This window comes from Tasmannia lanceolata, unplaced genomic scaffold (genome assembly GCF_043159265.1).
Source record: "Tasmannia lanceolata isolate RefF3 unplaced genomic scaffold, GAP_Taslan_0.1 ptg000018l, whole genome shotgun sequence".
In the NCBI taxonomy this organism is placed as follows: Eukaryota; Viridiplantae; Streptophyta; class Magnoliopsida; order Canellales; family Winteraceae; genus Tasmannia; species Tasmannia lanceolata.
This window is the reverse complement of record NW_027518695.1, coordinates 4880337-4903271: the sequence shown is the minus strand read 5'-3', so window position 1 is coordinate 4903271 and position 22935 is coordinate 4880337. Positions and strand designations below refer to the sequence as shown.

At 45.4% G+C, this 22935-nt stretch overlaps 2 protein-coding genes and 1 long non-coding RNA gene across 3 annotated transcripts; 1 reads left to right on the top strand and 2 right to left on the bottom strand.

The window, feature by feature from the left end:
- Positions 1 to 886: 886 nt before the first annotated feature.
- LOC143851285 (zinc finger (CCCH-type) family protein / D111/G-patch domain-containing protein) lies at positions 887 to 18294 on the bottom strand. Its single transcript, XM_077360651.1, has 5 exons — positions 18142 to 18294; positions 7171 to 7421; positions 5671 to 5988; positions 2784 to 2844; positions 887 to 2414 (listed from the first exon to the last, which is right to left on the bottom strand). Exons 2-5 carry the CDS (start codon positions 7300 to 7302, stop codon positions 1408 to 1410), a joined length of 1518 nt encoding a protein of 505 aa, XP_077216766.1. The 5' UTR covers positions 7303 to 7421; positions 18142 to 18294; the 3' UTR covers positions 887 to 1407.
- LOC143849524 (uncharacterized) lies at positions 11999 to 14065 on the bottom strand. The gene is made up of 2 exons (XM_077358585.1): positions 13163 to 14065; positions 11999 to 12586 (listed from the first exon to the last, which is right to left on the bottom strand). The coding sequence occupies exons 1-2, from the start codon at positions 14063 to 14065 to the stop codon at positions 11999 to 12001; spliced, it is 1491 nt and encodes a 496-aa protein (XP_077214700.1).
- Positions 18295 to 19346: 1052 nt separating the features above from the next.
- Positions 19347 to 22892, top strand: LOC143849999 (uncharacterized). The gene is made up of 3 exons (XR_013235930.1): positions 19347 to 19620; positions 21682 to 22037; positions 22123 to 22892. It is a non-coding gene; the product is annotated as an uncharacterized LOC143849999 (long non-coding RNA).
- Positions 22893 to 22935: the final 43 nt, after the last annotated feature.

The following is a 22935-nucleotide window of genomic DNA, read 5'->3' as shown; positions in this document are numbered from 1 at the left end:
CCTATTGAGTGGGTCGCCACCATACTTTTTGAAAAGTACAGGTTTATACGGCCACACATCATATAATTTCTCGTGAAGTTCAAATCATTCATCTTCTGGACCCATCTATGGATGGGTGGGTCCACTCGTATAATATGGACCCAGCTATGGACGGATTATATACTAAATCTCCTCCATCGAGTAATCCTAACCCTCCGATTTGTTGAGATTTTCCTATTGGATGTGAAATGTTGTGTTTTTAATTTCTTGATCATTCGATTATAGAGGAAATTGAAGGATGCGAAACCATTTTAAAAAGGGAAATGATATTGCCAGAATATCATTTCCCTTTAAAAAAAAGGCAATCTGTATTTGTAGTGAAAGTACACAATTTTAAGGATTAGAATCACCCAATTAATCGGAACAGTATGCTGATTCCAGAATCTACTATACTCATTCCACCGTCTGATTCCACCAATCCAAATGCACTCACGTTGCAAAACATGCAGTCCCTCATCTGAATCAACTTACATGTTCCTCCTTTCGTAAATGTTACGAACACAAATCAGTTTGCAACGCGATTGATCTACTTAGAGGGAAGATCAGCTTCCCGACTCAATTCGAGGGAAGAGTCAGTTCTCCTATGCATGCATACACACGGTTTGGGGTTTGAAATTCCTAATTGATTTGAAAAATGAATGATTAAAAGCTATACATACCAAATAAAACCACTTGAAAACCAATCTAATAAAACTCCTAAAGACAAGGACCCAATAACCCTCATCCACAACTTTTATTGTAAAAACTCTTATCATAAAGAGTCTATTAACTCTGAAAACTAAAGCAATATATCCTAGGTAAGTAACATTAAATCTATTTCAACTAAATCCCTTCATACCAAGACTGATATTAAAAATTTTACTTCCTAAGATGTGTAAGATGTGTTCTTACATATGTGTTTCATTGGTACTGCCATCAGACAAGTAAAAGAAAATAGGAAACATGGCAAGCAGGAAAATAGAGATCTACAAAATGGCCAGCCATCCATCCATCCTTACCTTACCTTTACTTCCTTTGATGAGGCTAATGGAAACAAACAACATATAGTGCAAAAATTTCAACCAAGTTGCTTGCCAGAAAGTGCATAATTGCTTTTTGGGACAAAGTCCTGAATGCTCTTTCTAATAATGTGACAGTACGAGCTCAAGATTAAATTAGTCACTGCTATTTCAACAGCTTCATGCTCTGTCTTCTCTGCCAATGGCCTTAAGATGGAAGGGGGCTGATGATAGAGGCACTAACATTTTGCAAAATTTTCTCGGATCCATGCAAGCAGAGAACATCCATCAACTGATAATAAATGGATCCAATGCAGAAAATTTACAACTGAGAACTCCATCAACATGGGCTGAAGAAAGTAAGAAACAATCAGAACTTCAGCCACCTCTTCTCTTTCTCCTTGCTGACAACAGCATGAGACGCAGATGCATGAGCCGCCTCCGCATCCGCCAAAGCCTTGCGAGTCTCATCCAACTTCCTAGAAACAGCTTCGTAGACTGCTTTCTCTTTCCGATTCCGGCCCACCATTTCTTCCAGCTTCTCTACCCTGCTCTTCAACTCCTTCACTTCATCATCATACGCGATCAAAGACCGCCTGTCTTCTTTCTTTGAATTTCTCACCTCCCCGGAGCTCTTTCCCTGTTTCTTGCTCGAGCCATTTACGGCTTCATTTTGCATTGAGAGCTGGTTGTTGATGAAACTGAAAACATCTGGCATCTTTTCTTGTTCATCTTTAGCTGCCCTTGCAGCAGCAGCGTGCTTCTTTCCGCGCTTCCTTTTACCACCTCTACTACGCTTTTTTTGCTGATTGTTTTGTTCACCTTCGCAAGATTTGAGTGCATGATCAAGTGATTGCTTTGGTGGGAGCACTTTTACAGAGACTGGATCGACGATTCCCTGTCCTGAAATACCCAAACCCATTCCTTCACGGTAACCCATGTTGGCCATCATCTTAGAAGCCATGCCTCGAGTGTGATGCTCCCACTTTGCAAACAATGCAGTTTCTGTCTGAATGCCCCGTTGTAATATGGTGGCCTCCAAAAAGCCTATACCTTGACTGTTCATTCCATTCTCAGAATCTTCCTCAACATCATCAGATTCAGATTTATCTGAGCTCGATTCATCTTCTTCTTCCTCTTCACTCTTTTGAGCATATTCGGAAAGAGAAAGGCCCTCAGTCCCAAGCTTTGCAGCACTTCCATCATCTCGAAAGATAACCTGACCCAGTCTGAGTTTGTCATCCCATGACTCTAGCTCGGCTTCCCTCCAAATGCTAGCATGGCTATTTGAGACAGCCCAAATGGTGGACCCCACCAACGACTGCTGCCACACGGTAGGAATATATTGCTTCAATGAAGTTATAGGAACATCGACTCCTGTGCAAATCAATCCATGTCAGATGACCAATATCTGAGTATCCTTTGTCAAAAATATATCCACTTAAGGAGGATTCGTTGTAAGGTTACAGATTCCATCCAATCAAATTAGAACTAAGAATATTAAATTTCCATTACTAAAACCCTATGACTGGAATGTCTGGCATTTTCAAACTAGAAAAAATGGGCACAAAATGGGGGCAAGAATAGAAAATAAAAATATTTTATGTAACATATGCAGAGAACATCCGAGAGTAAAAAAGCCAAGCCAAACTCATGCCTCAAGGAACTTGCAGCCAATTTTGAAATGGAATTTAAAATTACAGGATGAATCTGAGTGAGATCCTAAAAGAAACAAGAATGTCATACCATGTGACATGCGGCAGTTACTACCAAATCGGCATCTCTGCTGTAGAAAGAACTTGCACATCTGCAATCGCGTGGACTAGCTGTAAGTTGATGTGACTGAAAAAATGAGGCTTCCAAAGAAAATATAAACAACTAGCAAGCACTTTTTTTTTCTATGATTAGGTAATTTCATTAAAAACAACTAGCAAGCACTTTTTTTTTCCTATGATTAGGTAATTTCATTAAAAACAACTAGCAAGCACTTTACAACAACAATAAGATAGTAACTATTGGTGCGAACTGCAACTGAAAAGAGTCATCATAAGCTCTACTGAACTCTTTTGAGAATGCTACATAGTGTCAGGTTACCATATGCAATAGCCAGTCATCTATGAGGCAACCACAAAAGGGGTGAAAATATCATGTCCCTATATTTAATAACCTAATAAACTTTGTTAATGGCACTCCCTTAGTCCCCTTGTTAGTTTTACTTTATACCATTCTAAAGTTGGAGGGCATCCTCATCATGTTAGCATACATAATGAAGATAAGTATGATGATGAAGGTAATGATGAGGAGGGTGGATATGATGAGATCATCCACTATATGGATGACGAGGATATAGACAATGCGATTGAGTGTAAAGGCATAGATTGTTGATGAATTTGTCTGTTTTTTTTATACATCTTTTTATTTTCTTTTTCTGTTTGTGACTTGTGTCTTTGTACTTTTGATGTAAAAATGTAATGTAAACTTGTTAACCTCTCTAGTTTGTTTCACTTGGCTGGCAATTTGGTAATGATGGTTGGATGATGGGGTCGATACTTTATTTTCTTAGTATGATAATAGTTGGATGATGATATTTGCTTGGAAATGAAGCACATGATTTTTTTCTAGACTAACAGTCGTTGGACCTGGACAGTCCGATGGATCTAAACGATCCGAACCACAATGGGGGGATATAGACAGAATTTGTAAAGTGTCCCGGATGGAGACAGACACAAGACTATTTTAGTCAAATGGGACCTAGACAAAGTGAAGAAGTTTTTCAAGTGTTGCAAGTCTGAATTTTTTTCAAAGTATGATATGTAACATAACAAGTAACAAAGCTTTCAAAACAAAAAAAACAAAAACAAAAGCAAAAAAAAAAACATAACAAGTAACAGCCCTAATTTTCCTATTTTCATTCGAATCGAACAGAGTGTCAAAGTCTTCCTTAAGTCCTCTCTCTCGCAACTCTAAGTGTTGAATCCTAAACCCTAAATACTCATCTCTTTCACCGAATTGTCGTCGATCTTGACGTATGGACCTGGACAGTCCGATGGATCTAAACGATCCGAACCACAATGGGGGGATATAGACAGAATTTGTAAAGTGTCCCGGATGGAGACAGACACAAGACTATTTTAGTCAAATGGGACCTAGACAAAGTGAAGAAGTTTTTCAAGTGTTGCAAGTCTGAATTTTTTTCAAAGTATGATATGTAACATAACAAGTAACAAAGCTTTCAAAACAAAAAAAACAAAAACAAAAGCAAAAAAAAAAACATAACAAGTAACAGCCCTAATTTTCCTATTTTCATTCGAATCGAACAGAGTGTCAAAGTCTTCCTTAAGTCCTCTCTCTCGCAACTCTAAGTGTTGAATCCTAAACCCTAAATACTCATCTCTTTCACCGAATTGTCGTCGATCTTGACGTATGGCGTCGGACACAGGTCCTACGTTGAGGCCCTATTACAGAAGAGTAGACTATTGCAAATTCTCCAAAGATGGTACCCATAGAGACATTGGACCATTGACTTGAACTATGTATTCTCTCTCTTTCTCCCTCTTTGATTTCTTTGAATTCAATTTTATATTTTCAATGAAAACAAGGGAAAAATGAATTTGGGGTATATGCATGTATGAATGTGTGATTAGTTTAGATTAATCACAACCGAGAACAGTAGTGTTTACATATATTCTCTTTGTAGGGTACAGAAAACACACTATAATTGTCTTTATACAGGACTGAAAACAAACTGAAAATTTTAACTGGGTAAAACGATAGCCACTATTTGAGATCTCTGAAGTGAATTCCAAATCAATGTTTGTGGTTCCATCTCCCTTATGCTCGCTTTTGCCAATGCTACTAGGGAAGGACAGCTACGAGGCGATTAGCTCCGAGTGTCTGAAGGACATTCTGATTCCTTTTTTAATTTTAGGATGCACTGATTCTTAATATGACACAGACACAGAAAGTAGAATCTGAAGATCCCACTGAGAAGGATTCAAATGGACCGTGACAGAGAAATAGGTGGATCCAATCTGAATTAGGTCCATTGATAATCCTATTTCTAGTTTTGTAGTAATTTCTTTTGGTATTTTTCTTATTTTTCGTTTTAAATGTCAGAAAAATTCATAAGGCTTATACCTCACACCTCAAGGCTTATGCCTCACTTCACAAAAGGGTTGAACGCCTCACCTCACACCTCAGACTCTTAAAACATTGGTTAGATGTCAAGAGGCACCAAAAATTGATGATTAGTACAGACTGAGATTGACAATCATAATTTATTAAATAAAAAAGATCCAATGAAATCAATGCATTAAACACCAACATACCAAAAAAATATAATCATATTAGATGTCAAAAGGCACCGGAAGTTGATGATCATCAGAAATTGAGGCAAACAACCATAATTTATGTTAGAAGACAAAATAAACTCTGGGATATGTTGCTCAGAGAAGAGGAATGATGGATAGATCAACTCTAGTATATCAAGTCTGTCAATGATTGCATATTGAGTATTCCAACAAAATTGTTAGGTAATCAAATCCTTATCACAATGAAAAATAATTATGACCTTCCAAGGAAGAATGGCAGGATAAGAAAACAAGAAAGCAAAGAGATCGTGTAATGTACACACCAGCATGTTTTCAGATGTTGGTGTAAGGAAGGAAATCCTTGCAGAACCAGCACCTTCCAATGCAACTACATGACCATTATACCAACGTCCATCCGTGTGACGAAATCGACATTTTGATCCAACAGAGTAATTTTCCATTTCCAAAGGTTCTGGATCAACCACTGTCGGATCAAGAGGCTCCACCGCTACATCCTGAGAGCTAGATTCAATACCTTGTCGTGATAGAATCAAATCAGTTTCCCGCAATAACCGTGTACGTTTTAGGTTAAGAAGTCCCTCCTCTGCATCTCCGATCGCGAGAACAAGCTCCTCATGAACCTTTAACAGTAAATTCATCAACATCTATCAACTTGAAGAATTCCCATTACCATGATCGATTAAAGTATGGAGAAGCAGCTAGCCTCTTTAAAAGTTTCCACTGGAAGTATCAAAGTTTATCTTACTAAAAAAGAAAAACTTAAATAGCAATTATTATCATAATGGACGACGGGTTGCTGGATAAATCCAAGATATTGCAACTACAAACAATCATGTTGTGTCCACCAAGATATTGTAACTACAAATAATCATGTTGTGTCCACAAATTGTCCTTAGAAAACAAAATGAGGCCCTAAAATTTAAATCCAAGATACCGAAACTAATAATAAGTTAATAACTCATGTTGTGCCCACCAATTCTCCATAGAAAACAAATTGAGACCCTAATACAGAAACTTTCTTATATCACATGTGTCACAAATATCATAGAGTCTGTTCTAAAGAAAAATATGGCTAGTGTAAAACTTGAAACCATCAAGATAATAATCAACAACATCTCTCTAAGCATTCCTTTCCCACTTAGCCACCAAGATACCAAATTGAATATCAAGCGTATGGTATAAAAAATAACATTAAAAAAAAGCGTATGGTATAAATCATAACACAAAATTAACAAGGTTCTGTTGAACAAGGTTCCTGAATTTGAATTAGTAAATATCATATAGAAAAGCAGTGTTTCTCATAACAAAGAGAACACATTTACGTTTGAAAAGATCATGGACAGCATTTGGTTTTCTAGTCTACTTTGAAAATTTCTTTTATAAAAGGAATGCTTCTTGTTCTATTTTGTTTTAGCCAATACTTTATTTTACTATAATACACCCGTTAAACCAAAATTTGCAAGAGAACCCCCTTTCAATACAAACCCAAATTGAAATTATTTAGTTTCATACCGAAATTCATTGAAAAGAGCGATATTGAGTGCCTGTGGGTATGGACCCATATTGCAAACATTTGGGTAAAAACCCAAATTGAAATCGAGCACTTTTAAGTGTAAGCTGTAAATCAAGAGAAGGCTAAAGAATTGCATCTTGGGTGTACATGAAACGCACCCAAAGGAAATAATATCAGAGATTCTAATCATTCAAATGGCAAATTACACTTGAATGTAGAGAGTAAATGAGAAATGAAGAAGAAAATGAAACCCAAATCGAAGAAAATAACATAAAGAAGAAAAACCTACCGTGAGAAGCTCTGGATTAGTAGGATCAGAAACTAGGGCTTCGTCAACGGCCGTTAAAGACTCTTTCTGTTCTGTTAATTGTATCTCTAGCTGCAGTTCGATTGCGCTCTCGTCTTCGTTATCGTCTGCCATTACAAAGTACTTGGAGCTGGATATCTTTTCCGCGATTAGAAGAACAGACACGGAGAGAGGGAAAAAGCACGGCCCTTGATCATTAAATCTAGGGCAGAAATCAGAAATATATGTTCGATGTTAAGCCCAAAATCGGTTAACGGATATGGCAGTGACGTAAGAGCCGAGCTGGGGGAAGTAGAGTCCGGACGAGCTGTGTGCTGCACAGGAGCAAACGAGGTCAGAATGACCGACCCGGAGTGTACTCCGGACAGGCCCTTCGACACTCAAGTCAGTATGAGCCGGAGTGAAGAGGGTGTTTGTAAGAGTGGTGGGTGAGAATTTCAATACCCTGATTTATGAGCTTTGAAGGCCCTTTTATAGGGAGAAATTGGGGTAGTTGGGGAGTTAATGCTCCCAGACTCAAGCTCGCCTACTCTGTGTAATTACCAAACTACCCCTGCTGGTGAGGGTCCTGCGGTGGGCCCTCCTCTAACCACGTGTTGGAAGCTAACAGGCTGCTGCGCTGTCGCACCCCATCAGTTGCCCCCCAGTTCTCCAAGTTATTATGGTGACTTGGGGAAATATGGTGGGGTACGCTTCCGATCGAGAGTGGTCGAGGCTTGTCCTGTGGCGGTCCTGAATCTGGAGGCAGTCCGGGTCCCGGAGCAGTCCGGAAATTGAGGTAGTCCGGAAAATGGAGGCAGTCCGGAGTTTGGGGCAGTCCGGAATCTGGAGGCAGTCCGGAATCTGAAGCAGTCCGGAAATCGGAGGTAGTCCGGATTTTGGAGGCAGTCCGGAATCTGGAGGCAGTCCGGAAATTGGGGCAGTCCGGAAATCGGAGGCAGTCCGGAATCTGGAGGTAGTCCGGAATCTGAAGCAGTCCGGACTAATCTTTGTCGTTTAGCGACCCAGTCCGGCTTGGGCCGGACTGATTTTTGTCGTTTTGCGAAACGCGTCATATCCAGTCCGGCTTGGGCCGGACTGCCTTTTGTCGTTTAGCGACCCAGTCCGGCTTGGGCCGGACTGCCTTTTGTCGTTTTGCGAAACGCGTCATATCCAGTCCGGCTTGGGCCGGACTGCCTTTTGTCGTTTAGCGACCCAGTCCGGCCCAAGCCGGACTGCCTTTTGTCGTTTTGCGAAACGCGTCATATCCAGTCCGGCTTGGGCCGGACTGCCTTTTGTCGTTTTGCGAAACGCGTCATATCCAGTCCGGCTTGGGCCGGACTGCCTTTTGTCGTTTTGCGAAACGAGTCATATCCAGTCCGGCTTGGGCCGGACTGCCTTTTGTCGTTTAGCGACCCAGTCCGGCTTGGGCCGGACTGCCTTTAAACTTGTCTCGAAGTTTGTGCCCGCCATTAATACAAGACACGTGGCATCCCTCGGGCGTCCTCGAGACGTGCGCCCTTCATTTAATGCACACCGCCTCAGAGAAATCTATTTAAGGGTGGGTTTTGCCTTCTCACTTTCACTTTTTACTCCTCCTCCTTCTCCCCTCTTTTTCCTCTGTCAGTTCGGCGAAGTCCAGTTCGGCGAAGGTCAGTTCGGGCCGTGTAGTTTTTGTTAACGGCGGTGGATTCGGGAGCATTCAGTGTGATCCGGTAATTTTTCTTGAGCGCGTCTCATTCATTTCTTTTCCTGCTTTCATGTCTAGTAGCTCTAGTTCTGAGTCCGGTTCGGGGGAGTCGTCTTCTAGTAGTTCAGGGTCTAGATCGTTGATTAGGATCGAGGATAGGCCTACTTGGTCACCGGCCCCGAAAATGGCGAGTGTGACTGTTATAGGTAGTGATGAGGAGGGGGAGGACGAGGCGATATTAGACCTGAACACCGCTCCGCTTCTAACGGATAGTTACGTCCCACAAGGGGGGAGTGTTGGTAGTGACGCCGGCAAGGCATCCACAACGTTTCAACCAGGCCGGGCCGTTGAGGTCGTAGCACGGGCCCGTATGGATGCCAACCCTACCTACAACATACAGGCTCTCAATGAGGAGAACTACCTGGATGAGTCCGCCATGGCAGTGATTAGGGATAAGTACTGCATCCCATCCAGGTTTGGACTGAGGGAGGCGACGGAGGGGGATAGAGCCTGTAACGAGAGCTCCGACATTTGCATATATGACGAGTCACTGAGGGCCGGACTCCGATTTCCTCTACACCCCTTCTTTGCTTCGGTGCTTCAGCATTACGGGCTAGCTCCGGCCCAAGTGGCGCCGAACTCGTGGAGGCTGCTTACGGGGTTTGTATACCTCATTCGGGGCCGGCTTCGGAGGGACTTGTCAGTACCGTTGTTCCGCGCGTGTGCGCAATTGAAGAAGCACAAGGGTGGGGGTTGGATTTACATTAGCCAGCGTCTGGAGATAAAAATGATCACTGGCATTCCCACCTCCATACACCTGTGGAGGAACAGGTTCTTTTATGTCGAGGACACGGAGTCCAGCGAGCCTTGGCCGGTCCCTTTGAAATGGGGAACCCCGGATACAATCGCGATGAGTCGCAAACCGTTTCTCGAGGGTGAAGATGCGAGAACCCTCGCTCTACTTCGGGAGGTGCTGGACCATGAGGGGCCTGTTGATTGTTCAGACTTCCAAGGGGAAGAGGTTTTGGTTGGGTTGGGCCTTAGTACTGCGACCCGGGCACGTACGTAGATAGCCTCCTTTAAAATTCGTCTCTCCACCCCTTTGTTTTTTTTTGTTTTTTTTTTTTTGTCCCTGACTGGTTTCGTTTTTGCCTATCTTTCAGAGATGCAGCAGCAGTCGCTAGTGGATAAGATGAGGAAGGGGGCCTTCGGGACGGTCCGTCAGGGCCAGAAAAGGAAGGCTCCAGAGACGGCGAGTCTGGCTCCGACCCAGGACGCACCGCCCCAGCCCAAGCCCAAAAGTTCGGTGAAACTGGTGAGTTCATCCGGCCGGGGCGCAGGATCCTCGAAGACCGTGGCGACGTCTGCTGGCACCCTTCCGCCCCCGTCGAGGCACGGTGATAATGTTTTTCGGCCGAACTGGGCCGTCCAAAAGACTGATTCCGGCCTTGGAGAGAGCCGGGTGGCTATAGAGATTCAAACTAAATGTATTCTTGACAAAGACAAGCAACAGGTTCTCCACGAGCCGCCGGCTACGGCCAAAGAGGCCGTATTCTCTTCTCTTTATCAGGTAAGATGGCTGACGAGTACGCTTACTCTTTGCTCCCCTTCTGCTTTGTTTGCTTGTGTTAACACTTGCTCCTCTGTATTTTTACAGATCGGAGTGTACTTCAATGATCTGCGGGGGAAGAGTAAGAAATTCTCCGATGCTATAACTAAGTCTGAGGAGGAGAATGGGAAGTTGAAGAAGGAGGCGAAGGAGCTGAAGAGGTCCGTGGAAAAATCTGCCGAAGAGATCAAGCGGCTGGGAGAAGAATTTGCCGCTCAGCTGGCCGCGCAGAAGGAGGAGGCGACGGAAGCCCTCAACGCTCAGAGGGAGAGAGCCCTATCGAGGCAGGCGACTGCCGTTCAGGAGAAGGAGGACGAACTCCTTCTTCTATCTAGTGAGGCCTACAAGATAGGGTTCTTTGACTGCCTTGGGCAGGTCAAGGATTCCAATCCGGGCGTTGACCTGTCGAGGATGGTTATACCTGATCCACCGACGCTCATTGGCGAGGAGCCGGCCGCAGCTGACGCACTCTTGCCCCCGGGGGCAGATCCAGCGCGGGATGGGGGCGATGAGGCGCCCTGAGTTCTTTTCCTCCCCCTTTTTTTGGCGATTGCGTGATTCCTTTTTGTAATGGCCCCTTGGAGGCCCAACTCCCTTTTGTAATGGTCCTCTGAGGCCCCAACATATGAATGGAAAGAGCTTTTGTTTGTTTAACTCTTCAATGCTTGTCCGTCTCTAGTTTATACTGTTTTCTTTTTGTATGATGCGTAACTATCGCTCCAGGTAGGAGTCATGGACTTAGGAGTGGACTCCTGATTCTTTGCTGAGACGAACCATGGCGAAACCAACGTCGAGTACCCTAGTTTTAGTGAACTGGGTTTCGAAGGAGCTTTGGTTTTTGCATCCGGGCTGGTTCCGGACCAGGAGTGGGCTCCCGGTCTTTGCGGAGACGAGCCGTGGCGAACCAAACGTTGAGTACCCTAGTTTTAGTGAACTGGGTTTCGAAGGAGCTTTGGTTTTTGCATCCGGGCTGGTTCCGGACCAGGAGTGGGCTCCCGGTCTTTGCGGAGACGAGCCGTGGCGAACCAAACGTTGAGTACCCTAGTTTTAGTGAACTGGGTTTCGAAGGAGCTTTGGTTTTTGCATCCGGGCTGGTTCCGGACCAGGAGTGGGCTCCCGGTCTTTGCGGAGACGAGCCGTGGCGAACCAAACGTTGAGTACCCTAGTTTTAGTGAACTGGGTTTCGAAGGAGCTTTGGTTTTTGCATCCGGGCTGGTTCCGGACCAGGAGTGGGCTCCCGGTCTTTGCGGAGACGAGCCGTGGCGAACCAAACGTTGAGTACCCTAGTTTTAGTGAACTGGGTTTCGAAGGAGCTTTGGTTTTTGCATCCGGGCTGGTTCCGGACCAGGAGTGGGCTCCCGGTCTTTGCGGAGACGAGCCGTGGCGAACCAAACGTTGAGTACCCTAGTTTTAGTGAACTGGGTTTAGAAATCTGACGGACACGAAGGCATTTGCAAAAAGAAAAGGTTCTTTCATTCACATTCAGGAGATATTTACAAAGTTTTTCTTTTTTTTGTGTGTCGGCTACTTTGCTACTGATGATATTTGCGAAAGTTCTTCGAGTTCCAGGCATGTGGTAATAGTTGTTCATCGAGTGTTTCCAGTCTATAACTTCCCGGGCGAATCACCTCTTTTACTCGGTAAGGCCCTTCCCAGGTTGGGGAAAGCTTTCCGGCCTTCTTGGGTTGGGAGATAGCAGCTTTCCTTAAGACAAGATCTCTAACTCGAAACTCTCTAGGGCGTATCTTCGAGTCATGGTAGCGAGTTACTTTCTGCTTGTAGGCGGCGACTCTTATTCGGGATTCTTCTCTGGCCTCCTCTAATAAGTCAAGATTCGCGCGGAGCCCGTCACCGTTGAGCTGTTCGTTGAAGTTGGAAATTCTAGCGGACGGGGTGCCTACATCGACAGGTATTACCGCCTCTGTTCCGAAGGACAGGTTGAATGGGGACTCGCCCGTTGGTGTGCGCGGGGTGGTGCGATAGGCCCATAGGACGTGATACAGCTCATCTGCCCATCGACCAACTTTCTCGTCTAGTCTTTTCTTGATCCCTTGTAGCAGGATTCGGTTTGTGACTTCTGTCTGCCCGTTGGTCTGTGGGTGTGCTACAGAGGTGAACCGCTGCTCAATTTTCAGGTCGGAGCAAAACTTCCGAAAGTTTCGGCAGTCGAACTGTTTGCCGTTGTCTGTTATCAGGACGCGAGGAATCCCGAATCTACAGACTACTGATTTCCAGAAGAAGTTCTGCACATTCTGTTCGGTGATCTGGGCTAGAGGTTCAGCCTCCACCCATTTGGTAAAGTAATCAATAGCCACCACTACGAAGGTGCGCCTTCCGGAGGCCGGTGGGAAGGGGCCCAAGATATCCATTCCCCAAATAGCGAAGGGTAGCGGGCTGACAATTGGGGCCATAGACACGGCGGGCTGATGAATGGTGGGGGAGAACTTTTGGCATTTCTCGCATCTCTTTACCAAGGTCAGCGCGTCTTGTCTCAACGTTGGCCAGTACAGACCTCTAAGGAGGACTTTGATTGCCAGGGCTTTGCCCCCCAAGTGCTCCCCGCAAATACCTTCGTGTGTCTCCTGCAGGGCATACGTGGCGTCGCTGGGCCGGAGACACTTTAAGTATGAGAGAGTATAGGATCTTTTGAACAAGTTCTCGCCATCAAGTGAAAAACGGGCTGCTCTTTGGATCACCTTGCGCGCTTCTCTCTTGGCCTCAGGCAGTTTCCCACTACGCAGGTAGTCGACGATCTCATCCATCCAGCAGGGCTCGTGTTCCACCTGCATTATCTCAGCAGCCTTTCTTTCGATACTGGAGGCCTGTAGGAACTCCATGCATATATTCCCGAGAGTCGTGTATCCGGATGCGGCCAGCTTGGACAGTACATCTGCCTTTGTGTTGTCCGTTCTGGGGATTTTGACAACCTCGAAACTTCTGAACTTGGAGGATAGTTGCCGGACCTGGGAGAGGTATTTAATCATTCGCTCGTCGCGGGCTTCGTATATACCTTGGATTTGGTTGGCGACCAACTGGGAGTCACAGTAAGCTTTCAATCTCTGGGCTCCGGTCTGGACTGCAAGATTCATTCCAGCGAGGAGTGCTTCATACTCAGCCTCATTGTTGGAAGCGCGAAAGCCGAACCTCAAGGCGTAGTCTAGTGTGAAACCGTCCGGCCCGGTTAAAACCAGACCGGCTCCGCAACCAGCCTTGTTTGAGGATCCGTCCACGTGCACTTCCCAAAGTGCTTTGGCGATTGAAAGATCATGCTCAACTGGTGGCATGGGGATGGTTCCTGCTCTGGCTTCATCTTCTGCTGGTTCTCCGGCTGTGGTAGTACCTTTCGCTGCTGGGGCCTGGGCGATTTCAGGTTCGGCGATCTGCTGGGGGATGGAGCACTCAGCTACGAAATCTGCCAATACTTGAGCCTTGATCGCGGCCCTGGGCATGTACCGGATGTCAAATTCACTCAATTCCACGGCCCATTTAACCAATCGTCCCGAAGTATCTGGCTTGTGGAGAACTTGTCTAAGCGGCTGGTCAGTTAGGACCTTTATCGTGTGAGCTTGGAAATACGGTCTCAACTTCCTGGCTGCCATTACCAGCGCGTAAGCCAATTTCTCGACCCGCTGGTACCTTATTTCGGCGTCGTGCAAGGCTTTGCTAACGTAGTAGACCGGTTTCTGTTGGCTGCGCTCTTCACGAACTAGGACCGCAGCCAGAGCCAGGGTACTTATAGATAGATACAAGATTAGCTCCTCACCGGGCTCCGGTTTTGTTAACAGGGGTGGAGAGGACAAATACTGCTTCAGCTCCTCGAAGGAGGTTTGGCATTCCTCTGTCCAGGGCGAGGTTTTGAGGCCTTTGACTACGTTGAAAAAAGGGAGACACCTCTCTGCAGATTTTGAGACGAAGCGCCCCAGCGCGGCTATCATCCCTGTCAGTCGCTGCACTTCTCGGATGGTTTTCGGGGGAGCGAGCTCCACCACGGCCTTGATTTTTTCCGGATTGGCCTCTATCCCTCTCTAGCTGACCATAAACCCCAGAAACTTCCCCGAGCTGACCCCAAAAGTGCACTTGGTGGGATTGAGTTTCATCTTATTGTCTCTCAGGACTTGAAACGTTTCTTCTAGATCGGAGACATGGTCTTGCGAGCTTAGGCTTTTCACCAGCATGTCGTCGACGTATACTTCCATGTTGCGGCCAATCTGATTCCGGAAGAGTTTGTTTACAAGCCTCTGATACGTGGCCCCAGCATTCTTCAGGCCAAAGGGCATGACACGGTAGCAGTAAGTCCCCTGATCCGTTACGAAGGAGGTCTTCGGGATATCTGACTCATACATTCTGATCTGGTTATATCCGGAGAAGGCGTCAATGAAACTGAGCACTTCGTGACCCGCGGTGGCATCGATGAGCTGATCGATTTTTGGGAGCGGGTAGCTGTCCTTTGGACAGACTTTATTCAAATCCGTGAAGTCGACGCAGGTCCTCCATTTCCCATTGGCCTTTTTCACCAGGACTACGTTTGCCAGCCAGTCCGAGTAATGGATTTCTCGGATGAAGTCAGCTCTTAGGAGTCTCTCCACCTCTTCTCTGATCGCCATCTGCCTTTCGAGAGCGAAGTGTCTCTTCTTCTGCTTCACCGGCCTGCAGGTCGGGTCGACACCTAGTCTGTGCGAACTGACCTCCGGGTTGATGCCGGGCATGTCCGTGGGGGCCCATGCGAAGACATCCGCATTGTCCTGGAGGAACTGGGTGAGGTTGTGCCGGACGTCGTCGTCAAGAGAGGAGCCGATCTGGACTACCTTTTTGTCATCTTTCTCGCACAGGGGAACGGGGACAAGGTCTTCGGCGGGCTGAGTTCCCTGAGCTTCGTCCCTCAAGTCCAGTAGTTCGATTGGCAACGACTCCGTCGCATTTCTGCCTTTAAGCGCCATTGCATAACATTCCCGAGATTGCGGCTGGTCTCCTCGAACTTCTCCCACGCCACTGGGCGTTATGAACTTCATCTTCTGGTGATAGGCGGACGCGACGGCGCGGATCAGGTTCTGGCCAGGCCGTCCCAAAATAGCGTTATAGACCGAGGTGGCCCTCACTACTAGGAAGCTGACCATGGCGAAGGCCTGGCAGGGCGGTTCTCCGACGAGGACAGGGAGCTCGATTTGTCCCTCAACCTTGACTACTTCTCCTGAAAAGCCGAAAAGATCTGAGTTTGCGGGCTTTAAGCTGTCGTCACCTATCATCATTCTTTCGAAGGCGTGATAGTACAGAATGTCGGCTGAGCTCCCGTTGTCTACCAGGATTTTCCTCAGCTCCCAGTTCGCGACGAGCATAGTCAGGACTAGGGCGTCGTCATGTGGTAATATCAGGCCGTCAAGGTCCGCGTCCGAGAAGGAGATCTCATTCTCCGTCTTCGCTTTCTTGCTGCATGTATGCACGGCGTTTACCCGGCGCGCATATGCTTTCCGAGCTGCGGAGGAGGTGCCTCCAGCCGCCGGGCCGCCCATGATTGTGCCAATGACTCCTCTTGGTTGGGAGCCGTGTGCTTCTGGCGGTGGACTGGGCGGCGATGGAGACTGTCTTCGGACTGGGGGCGGTTGAGACCGCCGAGGGCTTCGGCCCTGGGGACCCTTCTCCTTGGGGTCACTCCCTCGGGTGTCACTCCGGACATATTTTTTCAAGTAGCCTCTGCTGATTAGCTGCTCGATCTCCTCCTTCAGCTGTCGGCAATCGTCTGTATCGTGTCCGTGGTCCCTGTGGAACCGGCAGTACTTCGATTTGTCTCTCCTGTTTCCCTTGGAGATCATTGGAGTTGGCCATTTTATGAACTCTTCTCCGCTGATGGCCGCCAGTATATGCCTCCGGGAGGTGTTGAGAGGGGTGAAGTTTTCTTCCCTCCTGTGCGGGGATTTGTCCCTTCTGACGACCTTGTCGTCCCTGCGCTGCTTAGCATGGGGCTTGTCTTGGTTCCTGTCATCAGAAGTTCTCCTCCGACTCGAATCCAGAGCTGCCAGTGTCTCTTCTATTGATATGTACTCCTCTGCCCCGGACATTAGGTCTGCCAGGGAGTGAGGATTCCGGCGGGCCACTGCTCGGCGGAAATCATTCGATCTAGCACCCGTGAGAAGCGCGTTCGTAGCGGCCGAGGGGTCCAAATCTGGCACTTGGAGCGCCTCCCTGTTGAAGCGGCTGACGAAGGCTTTGAGGGGTTCATTATCCTCCTGCCGCAAGGTCATCAGGGATGCTGCTGTTTTCCTTGGCCTGCGGCTGCTCATGAAGTGACGAACTAGGTCTTCTCCGAAGTCCTCGAAGTTATTGATGGAGTTCGGTCGGATCCTTGAGTACCAATCCCTAGCTGCACCTGTGAGGGTTGTCGGGAATGCTCTACAGAGGAAACCGTCTGACGCACCGTGGAGGAGCATCAATGTCCGGAACGTCTCCAAATGGTCGACGGGGTCAGTGGTCCCATCATACTGCGGGATAGCTGGCATTTTAAACCCCATTGGTGCTGGGGCACTCATCACATCGTCGGTGAACGGCGTTCTGCTCGAGAATGCCCTAGAAACAGGCCGGCCTTGATCCTTAGCCAGCTCTTCGATTCTGTGGCCCATCTCTTCTATCCTTCGCATCACCGGGTCGTCTTTATGTTCTGGTGACCTGTTTCTCCCCACAGATTGGCCTGCGGCAGAGCCGGAGTGGCTCTCCGGGCTCCGACGACGGGACCCTGATTTCGCCCGTGGCGCGCGCTCCTCATGAGCTCGGCGCCTTTGCGCAGAGCGAGACCTAGACCTCCTACGGCGGTGCAGCTCTGTCTGCGCATGCCTGGCTATGGGGTGACGGACTTGTCCGGGGGAGTGGCGAGTCCGGTCTTCACTACGACGCGACGACCCTCCCCTGTGGATTTCTGGCCTTTCGAGGACAGGTTGTGGAGCTTCCGGAGGAGGTTGGGGAGGCGCCTGGAGCAGCTGCTGATACTGACCAACAAGAGCGGTCATCTGGTGGAAGAGAGCTTGGACTTGCTCTGGAGTCGGCATGGAGTTAAGATTTACGGAGCGAGGCTGGTTTTGTTCAGCCGTGGCGGAGGCTGCCACTACCAGCGAGGCGAGTCGCTCACTCCGAGTCCTGCCGGGTAGCACGGCTCGGGTGGTACGTGCGGTTGGCACCCGCGCACTCTTGCGTCCTGCCATTTTTGTGAAGTGGTTGGAACAGCCTTTAGTTCTGGAGTCCCACGGATGGCGCCAATCTGTTAAGCCCAAAATCGGTTAACGGATATGGCAGTGACGTAAGAGCCGAGCTGGGGGGAAGTAGAGTCCGGACGAGCTGTGTGCTGCACAGGAGCAAACGAGGTCAGAATGACCGACCCGGAGTGTACTCCGGACAGGCCCTTCGACACTCAAGTCAGTATGAGCCGGAGTGAAGAGGGTGTTTGTAAGAGTGGTGGGTGAGAATTTCAATACCCTGATTTATGAGCTTTGAAGGCCCTTTTATAGGGAGAAATTGGGGTAGTTGGGGAGTTAATGCTCCCAGACAGGTGTCGACCAGCTATAGGCTCAAGCTCGCCTACTCTGTGTAATTACCAAACTACCCCTGCTGGTGAGGGTCCTGCGGTGGGCCCTCCTCTAACCACGTGTTGGAAGCTAACAGGCTGCTGCGCTGTCGCACCCCATCATTCGAGAACGATACTAAAAAGTGAAGTTACCGGAATCTCCTTCATCAGAAAGATGATTCGGGGAACTGAGATTTTTTATTAGGATCGATCCAGCTACCTGTATTAGGGGATCTCCGCCTGGCCAAAAGCGAAAATTATATATTCTCCCGCTCTTCTTCCCTGGAACACTCCCCTCAAGTGTATTTATGATATCTTTTTACACTACAAGGGATGGCCCACGCGGAATAAAAGGGAAAGAATACATAATTTCCCATAATTGATTTGGGATGAATTCCCTGCCCTACCGGGGCTACGGGGTCAAGAATCCCAATCACCCCAGTGATGTTCCATGCTTTTACTAATCTTTACTCTATGATCCTAAACCATAGATAAATATGCATTTTAGTATTATTTAATGAGAAAACGGTTCCTACACATATGTGTAGAGAGTTCTCTACGCACTAGCTTAAAATACAGTGGAGGCCCACATTGTTTGAGTGATCCAAGCCATCCATTTTAAAGGCCCTCACATAGATAGGGTGTCTACAAAAAATCAGATCCATAGGATCATCCCAATCCTACGATTTGTGGAGGTAAAATGGATGTCTTTAAACCTTCACAAATTAGTCCATTTTTTGCCTCCACAGTTCGAATGGTTAGGATGATCCTATGGATCTGATTTTTTGTGGACACCGAGGGCCTTAAAAATGAATGGTTTGGATCACCCAAATAATGTGGCACCCACTGTATTTTAAGCTAGTGTGTAGAGAACTTATCTACACATATGTGTAGGAAATGTTTTCTTTTATTTAATATAAGGGGAAATTACATTTACACCCACTCTAGTTCTCCTAACACATCTACACCACATGTACTTTCAATTTGTATAAGGTGGGCCCCAGTTGACGGTTCGTCCACAGATTGAAGGGTTAGGATAATCCGATAGAGCTGATTTTTTGGGCACACCCCATCAAATGAATGCTTTGGATCATCCAAACAATGTGCGCCCACTTGGTAGTGTTTGGATTCGGATACGGGCCCACATTGTTTAGATGATCCAAAGACTCTCTAACCGCCCTAAGGCTCTCCACCGTGGGGCGGTTAGAGAGAGATGGGGGAGATTTGGTGCAGCTTTTAACGAAAGCCAACTATGACCTCACCCTCCTTCAACAAAGACTCGACAACACCTCTCTCTCTCTCTCTCTCTCATTTCCCACTACAAATCAAGCACCGCTCCTTATAGGTTTTCTCTGTTTAGATCATTCTTCTAGGGTTTTATCCATTCCCACTCTTCTTCTCAGAGACCCTGCACTAGATATTTCTTTCTCTTCATCTTTTTCTATGGTTCCTCCAATTTGCCGCTTTTATTATGGATTTTGACATTTCAGTATCGAAACACTGAATTCGCAGGCAAATCCGTCGAAGCTTGTTTCTCGGATAAAGAAAATTCAAGAAAACCTATCGTCCTTAAAAGAGGAGTGCCATAATCTTCTCTCTGCAAAGCTGGTATCTTAGTCTATTTTATTCAATTTGATTTCCAAGTATCTGCTAGCTAGTGTTAAAATTCTTCTTGATTTATCTTCTTCCCGCTATCTCATCTATATTTGATATTTCGTTCTTCTGTAATATAATGTAATTCACAAAGCTCTACTGTTTTTTCCATCTTAAATATGGTTTCAATTCAACTAGGAAATACTAGCACAAAGTCAATAATGGGACAATTCTGTGTTTATGATTCAATGCATACACACACGGATACCAAAAAACCCGAGCAAAATCCTTGTAGTGCCGAGCGAGGTAGTGTTAAGTGAAGTACTGCAATTTTATTTTTTATTTTTGAAGAAGTTTCTTTTTATTTTTCTAATTCTCTCAGATGGATTGTTAAGATATTTGCCAATATACTTTCTGTTTAGCGATTTAGCCAACAAATAATAAGAGGCTATCAGGCATCCCCTACAGGCTATGTTATCTCTCTTAATTTGTTATTCCTGACTTGGACGAGCTCTTAAGTAAACAAAGAGGCGTGTTGCACATAGATGATGGCTATTGGTTATGAATGTGTCTATTGGCTGCGCCAAGGTTAGAAAGATAATTAAAATTAGAGTTGGCAAACCCATGAGCTTGATCAATCAGATGGTCTTAACGCTGATTGAGGTGATTATTAGTCGTTGGCAGATACATCAGAGCATCATGTTTCTTCAATTAAAAGCAGAGTAAACATGAACATGGTTTTTTTTTTTTTTTTTGGAATGATTGAAAACATGAATATGGTTTGACCGGCGATTATAATTCTTAGGGTTTTGTTGACTATTTTAATTCATGTTACGAACCCAAGGGTTTGCGGGTTATTCTGGAGTACTTTTAGGAGCTTGGTGGGTCAAGCCTTCAAGGAAAGGAGCACTAACAGTCCAAAAAATCAGATTGAGCGTTCAAAGACAATCTAATAGTATTAGAGTTTTACTTGTAAGTTAACCATTGAGATAATTCATCAATGGACATAATTCTTTCCAAGCATCATTTGCAAAAAGGGTTCACGCCAAAGATATCAAATGTATAAATATAAGCAGCAAAACATATAAGGTCCAGTTACAATATGAAATTAATGATAGATAGAACACTAGGGTCCAAACTAACCATCTATCTATGAAAACAGCCTCAAGAATAAAGTTAGGGTAAAAGGGTGACTAGCCCAGGAAATATCGGTAAAATAAAAATAAGAAGCTTGAATCTGTTTAACATTTGGCAAGGAATGCTATTCTGTCTATTTTAAAGCAAATACTTCTGTTGGAGCAACAACTAGAGACATTTTTTATTCAAAACGCTCCTGTCTATTTTAAAGTAAATACTTCTATTCGAGCAACAATTAGAGACAATTTTTTATTCAAATTATTTGGGGCTATGTGCTACTCCGACAAAAACATCTTATACTGAACTAAACATGTAATTTGTAATATGAACTAAGTCTGAAAAGTTAAAATCCTCCACTTTACATCCAAAGATGTCACTAGTGTAATTTCAAATGAACTTTTCAGAGAAACCTCAGCAGCTTCTATGCATTACATAGGATTCTCACAAAATGCCTTCTATCTTGCCTGTAAATTGTCCATAGAGCATATCCCTGCCAATGTTCTTAACAAGGGGAAGGGTTCTTTTATCAATGTGTGATGCTCTATTTGTGGACTACCACATTAATGATAACCGTGGGTTTGTGTTGCCTGCCACTACCAGCCAATGTGGATCAAAATTCTCTATGGTGTGGAGTGTGGCCTTTTTTTTGTCTCAATTTACTTGGATCCATTTGGAGGATTCTTTGAGACCTTTATGTAGGATTCTCGTACTTAGGTTCTTTACTGACCTTTAGAAGGCCATTGTTAAAGTTTCATCATGGTAACATGTATATATTTCCATATCTCTTTTAGCTGAGCCATGGTAGTTATTTTAGAGATTATAAAATTATGATTATATCATGCTAGTTACATTTGGATGCTTTGGTCATGTTATAGAACTTTTGACTGTATACTCATCTTGCTTTAAGCTCTTAGGAATCATTTCTTAATTGCATTTTAGATGGCGGGTAACCAGCCCACCGCTGTTAGTAGGGATGGTAGACAATATTCTCAAGAACAAGAGTCAGCAAGATGGACTCTGAGGGATACATATATTTTTATAGATCTAATGGTAGAAGAGGTGAAGAAGGGAAATAGGTGCACAACGATGTTTACAAAGAGGTCTTGGAATATAAGGAAGAAGTTTTCTGATAAGACCGGCCATAACTATACACCATTACAGTTTAAGAACAAATTTCAGAAACTTAGGAGAGATTATCGGGAATTCAAGAAGCTTCTTGAGGTCCAGGATTTTGTTGGCACCCAATCACCAAGACCGTGACTGCAGAGGCCTCGGTGTGGGATACATACATTCAGGTAACATTTATTTTTTAATTTGAGAAGCTGGACTTGCTGAGTTTACTTTTTTATGGTAAAATGATTGATTGATTTATAATTTCAGGAAAATCCAACTGCTTTGAGATTTAAGAAATTTGGATGTCCTTGTTGGGGGGAATTGCAAATCATATATGGTGACACCGTTATAGAGGAATTAGGTATTCGAAATAGTGAAGACCCACTAATATCAGCTGATGATGTTGATGCTCATGCAATTGTAGAAATTGGAGCAGCTAATGAGAAAGCGAATGCGGATGAAATCCAGAATGATGATATCAATGCAACTGCAACCAACAATGATTCTCCTGTGGGGTCTTGTCTTCATAGACGCGATAGGACACCACCGCTCTTCGTAGAGGGAGTAAGAGTATGGATTTTAATGGAAGCCTTAAGAGCTTGGAAGATGCTAATAGAGCTAGGGTCACCTGCTTCAATGCTCAATCCTCAGCCACATCTGGAACCTCGAATCTAGAGCAGGGTTCTAACCAAGGAAGCAGGATTCTTCCCCGGGAGCCTTCGATTCCCGTTTCGATTCCCGCTTTCGATTCCCGCTCTGGCAACCTTGGTTCTAACTCTATTGGCAATTGCATGGATGTTTTGAATGATATGGAAGAAGTGAGTGAGGAAGAGTGGGTGAATGGCGTGAAGTTGTTCCAAGATGTGGGTTGGAGGCAAGTTTTCATGAGGGCACCACACCAGAAGAGGATGCTCTTGTTGAAGCAATGCCTCCTTTGATGTATGGGTTGTCTTTTGTTTATGGCAGTTTACAAACTTTTTTTTTTTTTTTAATTATGTGGATTTCTTCAACCCTGAGGTAGATGTTTTTGCATTGTATGCCTATGTTATTTATGCTGCATAAACTTTGATTGTTATTAGA

What these genes read in the sequence shown, in the direction of transcription:
- LOC143849524 (XM_077358585.1), bottom strand. Translation starts at nt 14,065, where the DNA reads ATGGCAGCCAGGAAGTTGAGACCGTATTTCCAAGCTCACACGATAAAG. An exon ending in CCAAGAGAGAAGCGCGCAAG is followed by an intron (nt 12,587 to 13,162) that starts GTGATCCAAAGA and finishes AAAATTGAGCAG; the next exon opens with CGGTTCACCTCTGTAGCACA.
- LOC143851285 (XM_077360651.1), bottom strand. Translation starts at nt 7,302, where the DNA reads ATGGCAGACGATAACGAAGACGAGAGCGCAATCGAACTGCAGCTAGAG. An exon ending in CTAATCCAGAGCTTCTCACG is followed by an intron (nt 5,989 to 7,170) that starts GTAGGTTTTTCT and finishes TTACTGTTAAAG; the next exon opens with GTTCATGAGGAGCTTGTTCT. An exon ending in CAACATCTGAAAACATGCTG is followed by an intron (nt 2,845 to 5,670) that starts GTGTGTACATTA and finishes ACGCGATTGCAG; the next exon opens with ATGTGCAAGTTCTTTCTACA.